The sequence below is a fragment of the Physeter macrocephalus genome, chromosome 4 (assembly GCF_002837175.3).
Source record: "Physeter macrocephalus isolate SW-GA chromosome 4, ASM283717v5, whole genome shotgun sequence".
In the NCBI taxonomy this organism is placed as follows: domain Eukaryota; kingdom Metazoa; phylum Chordata; class Mammalia; order Artiodactyla; family Physeteridae; genus Physeter; species Physeter macrocephalus.
This window is the reverse complement of record NC_041217.1, coordinates 107,941,564-107,950,357: the sequence shown is the minus strand read 5'-3', so window position 1 is coordinate 107,950,357 and position 8,794 is coordinate 107,941,564. Positions and strand designations below refer to the sequence as shown.

The 8,794-nt window shown below is 42.2% G+C and overlaps 1 protein-coding gene and 1 long non-coding RNA gene across 6 annotated transcripts in view; one reads left to right on the top strand and one right to left on the bottom strand.

Moving 5' to 3' along the window:
- Positions 1 to 5,721, bottom strand: part of LOC114486220 (uncharacterized) — a 106,539-nt gene extending 100,818 nt beyond the window's left edge. Inside the window, exon 1 of the long non-coding RNA XR_003679574.2 lies at positions 5,142 to 5,721. This is a non-coding gene — a long non-coding RNA (uncharacterized lncRNA). The remainder of the gene's footprint in view (positions 1 to 5,141) is intronic.
- A 120-nt stretch (positions 5,722 to 5,841) lies between these two features.
- Positions 5,842 to 8,794, top strand: part of SH3GLB1 (SH3 domain containing GRB2 like, endophilin B1) — a 35,279-nt gene continuing 32,326 nt past the window's right edge. For 3 of the 5 annotated variants that reach the window (XM_028489194.2, XM_028489193.2, XM_007107220.4), the window contains exon 1: positions 5,843 to 6,242. In XM_028489194.2, coding sequence (XP_028344995.1) covers positions 6,171 to 6,242 — 72 coding nt within the window. In that variant the 5' untranslated portion in view covers positions 5,843 to 6,170. Of the gene's footprint in view, positions 6,243 to 8,794 lie in introns of all 5 variants that reach the window. The other 2 variants (XM_007107219.4, XM_007107221.4) reach the window with 2 other exon arrangements.

Here is an 8,794-nt window from a genome sequence, read left to right as displayed (position 1 = left end):
TTTGCACAGCAAAGGAAACCACCACACCAACAACATGAAAAAGCAACCTACTGAGTGGGAGAAAATATTTTCAAGTAACATATCTGATGAGGGATTAATATCTAAAATATATAAAGAATTCATACTACTCAATAGCAAAAAAAAAAGAAAATCCAATTTTTTAAATGGGCTGAAGATCTGAATAGACATTTTTCCAAAGAAGACATACAGATGGCCATCAGGTACATGAAAAGATGCTCAACATCACTGATCATCAGGGAAATTCAAATCAAAATCACAGTGAAATATTACCTCACACAGGTCAGAATGGCTATTATCAAAAAGACAACAAATAACAGATATTGGTGAGGATGTGGAAAAAAGGGACATGCACTGTTAGTGGGAATGTAAATTGGTGCAGTCACTATGGAAAGCAGTAAGGAGATTCCTCAAAAAATTAAAAATAGAATTACCATATGACCTAGCAATTCCACCTCTCAGTATTTATCCGAAGAAAACAAAAACACTAACTCAAAAAGATATCTGCACCCCCATGTTCATTACAGCATTATTTACCATAGCCAAGATATAAAAACAACCTAAGTGTCCATCAACGGATGAAAGGATAAAGAAAATGTGGTATATATACACAATGGACTATTATGTAGCCATAAAAAGAATGAAATCTTGCCATTTGCAACAACATGGATGGATCTTGAGGGTATTATGCTAAGTAAAGTAAGTCAGACAAAGACAGATAGTATATGATCTCACTTATATGTGGAATCTAAATAGAAATAAAAACAAAAGAAACTAGCTCATGGATACAAAGAACTGATTGGTGGTTGCCAGAGGGGGAAGGGGACAAGAAGAAATAGGTGACGGGAGTCAAAATATATAAACCTTCAGTGATAAACACGTCCTGGGGATGTAATATACAGTCTGGTGACTATAGTTACTAATGCTGTATTCAATATTTGAAAGTTGCTAAGAGAGTAGATCTTAGAAGTTCTCATCACAAGAAAAAAAATTGTTTTAACTATGTAAGGTGACTGTTAACTAGAATAATCGTGGTGATCATTTCACAATGTATACAAATAGCGAATCTTTACATTGTACACTTAAAACTAATATAATGTTAAATGTCAATTATACCTCAATTTTTTAAAAAGAGGATAAAGACAAGAAACAGTTCAGAGGAAAAAAACTGCCAGGACTCGATCAATCAGACATGGGAAATAAGAGGAAATAATCAAAGGGGATCAGATTTCTAGCTTAGGTGACTTGGTGCATATAATTCAACTTAAAGTTACAGGAAACCCAAAAAGAAAAGTAACTTTCAGAAAGAGTAAACTACAGTAGGCTCAGCACTGGAAATACTGAATCTGTAGTTGGAATTTAGGTTGGGGAGGAGGAGTCACAAAAGAACTGTATGCAGCTTTATTTGATTACTTTATTCATTTAACAAGAGTATTTGAGAATCCACTATGTTGCCAGGAATGTAGACCATAAAAATATTAAAATGAACAAGAAATGGTTGCTGCCCAGAAAATGAGAAACGTAATGTATCTGTAGGCAGAGGGTAGAGACTGGCAGACCGAGTTCTCAGAGGATGATACGTACATTCTCAACCTTGGCCACACATTAGAATCACCTGTGGGAACTTCTGACCACCCGAATGCCCAGTCCATGCTCTGGGGTTGTGATCTAGGCATCAGTGTATGCTTAAACTCTCCAGGTGATGCCAATATGCAGCCAAGATTAAGAAAGCAGTAGCTCAAATCAGAAGAGAACACCTAGGACAGTTCCTTTGAAATATTTGGCAGTATTTGGGGGAGGAGTGTGGAGAAGGATAAGAGGTAGAAATAAGAGAATTTTATTGAAGGAGCTCCCTCCATATAGCTTGATGATTCATAGTTTCTCTGCAGAGAAAAAGTATCGAAGGCTAAAAATAAGAGTATATGAGAATAAGGCAGGCATCTTAGGAGAGTGGCAAAATTTTGCAGTAGGCTCTGCAGAGTGTCTGAAAAAGAGTTAATTAGGAAGAAGCAGAAGCATTTTAGGTAGTTATAAAGGTTCAATGGAAGTTAGCAATCATGCATTGATACGAGCATCCATCTACAAGGTTGTACAATTCTCCCTAATGATGCTTGGCAGTTTGAAAGCACACACAGAGAAAACATTCAACCAGGAAAGTAGACGGATAGGTCAGAAGGATAAAGGAACTGAGAGTACTGGTGAAAGTTAAAAATAGGACAAATAAAAACAAGGCATGGGATTGCAGGCCTTGATGATGATGAGAACACACTCACATGAGTAAAGAAGTTAGAGATCAAAGGAGGGGGAATTTTGGTCAAAACAGAGTTTCCAAATCCAAGATTTCAAGATAGCAGAGTACAGGGTGAGTATGGCAATAGATACCTAATCACTCTTGCTACCTGTCTTTTCCCCTCTCCAACCCATTATCCACACTGCCCAAAACCTGATATTTCTAAGTTGAAAGTGTGATCATCTCTCCCCACCCTCATGCCTCAATCTGCCAGATGAACTCCATCAAAAGCCAGCTCAAGACAGGAAGATCAGCTCAGTGCTTTGTGACCACCTAGAGGGGTGGGATAGGGAGGGTGGGAAGGAGGGAGACGCAAGAGGGAAGAGATATGGGGACATATGTATATGTATAACTGATTCACTTTGTTATAAAGCAGAAACTAACACACCATTGTAAAGTAATTATACTCCAATAAAGATGTTTAAAAAAAAAAAAGCCAGCTCAAGAAGTCTTATCACCTCCCCTATTCTGATAAATACCCACCTCCTCTACACTTTCTCACCCTTGCCCAATCTTAAACAAGCTTTTTACAGGTACTGTTCACACACTGCTTTACAAGTTTATTTCCCCTACTAGATTCTGAGTTTCCTGAAAGCTGGAACCAAGTATTATCATCTTTTAATCCCTATTTCAACAATCTTCCTGATAAATGCAGCAAGTAGAAGTATCGATTCTGGCATTTCTGTTTGCTTATGCTTGTATCAACACTTTTAATGATGATTTATTTGGGGAAAACTCTTTAGGCTACCTGTCCATTACTGTGAAGTTTTATTCAGTTAAAGCTAGATAGATAATATAATCTACAAAGACATGGAACCAGTCACAATGTAGTATGTAACCATATGCTGAAGCACATAATCAAAGTAAAGTACTAATTTCAACTCTTCCAAGTTGTGGAATTCCAACTCTTCCCTTAGGATACTTCATGTTTGTTTGTTTGTGATGTGTGTCTATCTGATAAACACAAGGTGGGGACACCAGTGTCAATCCGTATTTTTTAAAAATTAATGAAACAAACTTTTCTATTTATTAGATAAAAGTAAACACAAGCCAAACTTCTAATATATCTTTATGTGCCCCAGTGTATCATCTTGCACACCCATGAAGTATACATACTTTCACTTTCGATGTCATTGGTCTAAACATAAGTTAATGAACACTTTGTCAGCCACTACAAAAAAAAAACATTAAAATATATACTACCTAAAATGCCATTTTTATAAAAATTTTGTTTATTTTTTAAGCTAAAAACTTTGGGGATAATTTCAGATATTCAGCACTTTATATGCACTTTAAAATATTGCTTTCCTAATACCTTGAACTATTGGAATAAGAAGTTAGTATGGCAGACAGAAAAAGAAAGTGTTAAAGGGTGATCTGGAACACTTACAGAAAGACCAAGCCTCCAAATTAAAATTCAGGTTACTAGGTACAGGCTGGAGGTGAACATTTAAGAGCACTCTGGACTCCCCTAGACATTTTATCATACTTATGACTACTTATTCAATTTCTGTTTTATGGGATTAGTTATAAACTCCCATGAGAGCAAGCGCTGTCTGTCTTGTTGCCTATATTCCCAGTCATAAGAACAATGCCATGTGGCACACAGATGTTCAAAAAATATTTACTAAATGAATGAATGAAAGAATGAAGTAGTATAACTGAAGTTTCAATTAAGAAACTAATCAAAGAAAACAACAACAATAAATAAGTACTAAACATTGAGCTTAAGGAATACTTACAGTAAAGTCATCAGAAGTGCCAGCAAAATAGAGTGAGAAAGTCCAGGAGGTAGCAGGGAAACCAGGAAACAATAAGGCCCTGGAAAGAGGTGTGTTGTGGGAAGGAGCTGGGTAGAGTCACTGTAGAAGTCTGAGAAAAGGCCGTTTGATTTATCAGGAAGATAACTGGCAACCTCAGGAATGCTGTTTAGGTATAGTTACAGAAGTGGAAATCAACTGCATGGAACTAGGCAGGAAATTCTAAGATGGTAAGGATGGTAAGGAAATAGAGACAACACACTAGTCTATGAATTTGTCAGTGAACCAAAAGAATCAGTATTATAGCTATAGAGGGCTCAACAGGAACAAGTGAAGATTTTTTTTCAAATCAGGAGATCTACAAGTTTGAGGAAGAGGACTCTAATGGTGAAGGTGTTGTGTTCCTTTTGTAGAAACAGACATAGATTATGACAAATATACTTGTGAAGACAGACATCTGGAGAGAGATAAAATGTTTTCCACATAAAAATCTAAAATGGACAGTAAAGAACAAGATTCCTGATTACATATTTCCTTTTCCATATTTCTGGAAAAATGAGAAGAAAGATAGATGGAGTTGGCTCTTTCTTTCGTAGTTACCTTGGAAAGAAGTGGTTGCTTCTGTCACCACCACAAAGAACACAAATATTTATGTTATCTGCTGTTCCTTATAATACCCTTAGGAACTAATCTTTGTGCCTTTAACATAGCTCCTACTGCTGTGACCGCTGTTTCAGTACAACACTGAAGCATGAATGTGAGCTCATTTCATTGCCTGCCGGGCCTGCATTTTTCCAGTCCTATTGTAACACAAAAGCACAGAGACACAAAATACATAGAGCTTTTTTTTACTCTTGAAATACTAACGTCTCTCCCTCCGTTCTTGCACCTGTTTTAAATTAGTTCAAGCATAGGCTGTATCCTGAAGACTGCTTTAGAAGCCATTCGGAATTACCGGGTTTTGAACAGATTTCACATCATATTCTCATTAGTTATTAAAAGTCACATCATATTTTCATTAGTTATTAAAATTCGCCTCGCTGAATAGTTAAGGGTTATTCTATCTCACTCACCATCTTATACGTTCTCCACCCGGCACTTGGTGTCCTGGGCACCGTATTTCGCACCAAGTATGCACCTAGTGTTGATCTTGTAATCCAGCACGTTAGGCAGTCACAAAATCCTTGTGGCAGCAAATAGAAACAGAACTGGAGCAGGGGGAGGGGGGTGTCTCTGAAGGTTGTCAAGTAACCAAACTGAGAGCTTCCTGAGGGCAGGGACAGTCTTGTTCAGCATGGTGTCTCCAGGACGATTCAATCCTGGTACACGGCAGATACTCAATAATGCTGAATGAATGAACGACAGCCTCGGTGGGGACATTAAATTCGATCCTATTCTGCAAACGTTCGCCAAGTGCCATCCAGGCGTCAGGGAGCAGCGGGGCGCGGGGCGCGGGAGCTACAAGATGACAGGGAGCTGGTGGTTCTAATTTCACAGATACTGTAATTTTATGCTACAACTTCCATATTTTCACTTAAAACAAAAAGGGGGGATTTGGGTTGTCTCTGCTCTTGGTTCTCAGGGGCTTAATTGCAAACACGCAGCGCCTCAGCCGCACAGCGGCGCGCACCTGACACGGAACACGACCCTCCCCAAGGCGGAACTGGCCAAGCTCCCGGCGCGCCCCGCGGCGATCCTGAAGGGGTCGCTGTTCCCGTGATAACCTCTACAAAGGCTCCGCCCCGCAGCCCGCGCTCTCTTCCTCCGTCGGGGACCCGGCCTTTCACGGCCGGGTTTCCCGGTCGTCCTCTACAGGCCCACCGCGGCCCCTGCCGATGTTAGTGGCGGCACTCCCGGCGGGACAGGCCCTGTGTCTCGGCCGCCGCCTGGGCGCGCGGCCGGCTCCGAGGCGTTAGTTCTCTCCCCTCGCCCCACCCTCTCTCTCCCCCTTCACGGAAACGACAGCTGCGGCGGCGGGACTGGCGCCACCTCCCTCCACCTACCACGTCTGCCCCCGCCACTCGCCCGGCGCCCCAGCCCGGCCGCGGCGCCTCAGCCTCCCCGCTAGGTCAGCCGGCGGCTCCGCCCGGCTGCCTCCCAGGATGAACATCATGGACTTCAACGTGAAGAAGCTGGCGGCCGACGCGGGCACCTTCCTCAGTCGTGCAGTGCAGGTACCGCGGCGGGAAGAAGGGGTGGCGACTCCCGAAGGAGCCAGGGAGGGTTCACCCGAGGCGGCCGCGCCCTCCGCACCCGGCTTCGCCGACCGCCCGGTGGGCCTGCTGCGGCCGAAGGCCCGGGTGATGGGCGCGGCCTGGTGCCCCTCTGGGCCCGGCGGCCGTTTTCCTCCCCGCTCCTGCCCAACCGCCGCTCCCAGGGAAGCGAGGCGGAGTGGGGACGGGGCCCGGAGCTTCCTCCCTCCTCTGGAGGTCGCCTTGATTTTGGCTTCGGGCCGAGGCACAGCACCACCCGCCTTTCTGACCTCACGACGCCGGTGCTCGTGTGACCTCCCTCCCGGGGCTGGCGGAGGCCTTGCGAGTCCGCGGCGTAACAGAGACTGTTCTTGAGCCACCCCCACCCTTTCATTTCGTCTCTCTCACTCTCCTCGCCGAGTCCAAGAAGGAAGTTTCCTTTCCCTGCCCCTCAACCCAGAGAGCTGCCAGCACAGTTCCCTGCTGTCCTCTCACCCCGAGAAGACGGTCCCTGGGCTTGGCAGTCCGCGGGAGAAATGGAGATCGCCAGTTGGCGTCCAGACTTTGCCAGGGCCACTGAGTTTGGGGGGGTTCCCACTCATTTTCGAAATGGGAAGCACTGACAGTAGGGCTGTTTGAGAGAAAGGGAAGATTCATGTTGTGCTTATAGTCACAGGGACATTTTTCAAATACACTTTAAGGGGAAAAGCTGACCGTCTCGCGGTATTCAGAAATCAAGGAAGTGTCAGTACTAGGGAACTTGGACAGTTTTCTACAGTCATCACCCACATTATGCCAACTCAGTTAAATCTACGAACAGATGTAAATTTCACCACAACATGGGTTGTAAACAGTCTGGTGTTTAAGTTGATGACATAGTCATAGTAGCAACAACATTCTCTTTTGTAAAGAGAAAACAAAAATAGTTTTCTAATATGACATACCAAATTGATACTGAAATAAATCATTTGTATTGCATCACTGCTTTCCTAATCTCCTTTACCCCGGTTTTATTGGCATAGTTGATCTTACATTGCACTATTTTTGGCAAAGAATCATAGAACTAGAGCAAGATAATGGCTGCCTATATTGTGAGCTTTGGTGTTGTTTTAGTGCCGATTCCATGTGATTCTAGATGCTGAATGCAGATTTGACACTAAGTAATGCCACTCTTTTAAATACAGATAGAGGGACTTACCTGGTGGCCCAATGGTTACGACTCCTGGCTTCCACTGCAGGGGTTAGATCCCTGGTGGGGGAACTAAGATCCCGCATGCCACGCGGTGGGGCCATAAGTAAATAAATAAAAATAAATACATACAAACATCTAGATATGTTTTCAAGGTGCATAATTCGCACTGCTTAAATAGGACACATATATTACAAATTGATTTAAATAATTGATAGACTTGATTTAAAAATTCTGACAAAGATCTCAAGATGTACTTCCCAAATGAATTTCAATTACTCATTGTTTCAAATTCTCTAGGAAAAAGTTTTAAAATTATAATCTGTTAGTTATCAAATAATTTTCAGTCTTACTTAAGTGCCTACTCCATGTCTGTGTGTCACTACAATTTTGGACACTAGTGATACAAAAGTGAATAAAATCAACACAATGCCCTCCTGAAGCTTACAATCTAACAGGATAAGACAAACTAGTAAATACATCAGGTGGTGATGGAGAAGACTGCCAAAAGGGATAGGTTAAGGGCAGGGGTGATGGTTGTTGCCATGTTGTATAGACATGATGGTAAGGGCAAGCCTTTCTAATAGGATCAAATTCGAAAAGACCTCAAGGAAGTGACAGTTCCCAGATTTTTTTGGAGGAAAAGCATTTTAGGCAGAAGTGACAAGTGCAGAATCTGAGGTTGCAGGGGTGCTAGGGAGACCAGTTAGGGAGCTGTGGCCATAGGACAGGCAAAAGGTGTTATGACTTAAATAATCATAGCATAGCAGGGGAGGTTCAGACTCTAACCAGTATTGCATGTCATAGTAGCTCTGGAGTATGAGAGAAAGATAAGTCAAGGATGACTCTGAGGTTTTGACTTGAGCCATTTACTAAGGGAAAAATTTCAGGATGAACAGGCTCTTTAATGTGACTTTTTATATTAAGTCTGTATCTGTTAGGGGTACATTTTGAAACATTTATGTATAAACTATATCATGTCTGAGAATTGTTTTAAAATATTTTAGAAGAAATAAAGATGGGTAGTTGAAACAACATTAGCAGAAGGTTGATAATTGCTGATGCTGGGTTATGGGTTCATGCGGTTTTATTAAACTTTTGTTTATGTTTGACATTTTCCACAATTTTTGAAAATAAGTTTATTTGTTTTATTTTAATTTTGGCTGCATTGGGTCTTCGTTGCTGCGCTCGGGCTTTCTCTAGTTGTGACGAGCAGGGGCTTCTTATTGCGGTGGCTTCTCTTGCTGTGGAGCACAGACTCTAGGCGTGCAGACTTCAGTAGTTGTGGCATGCGGGCTCTGTAGTTGTGGCTCACAGGCAGTAGTTGTGACACACAGGCTTAGTT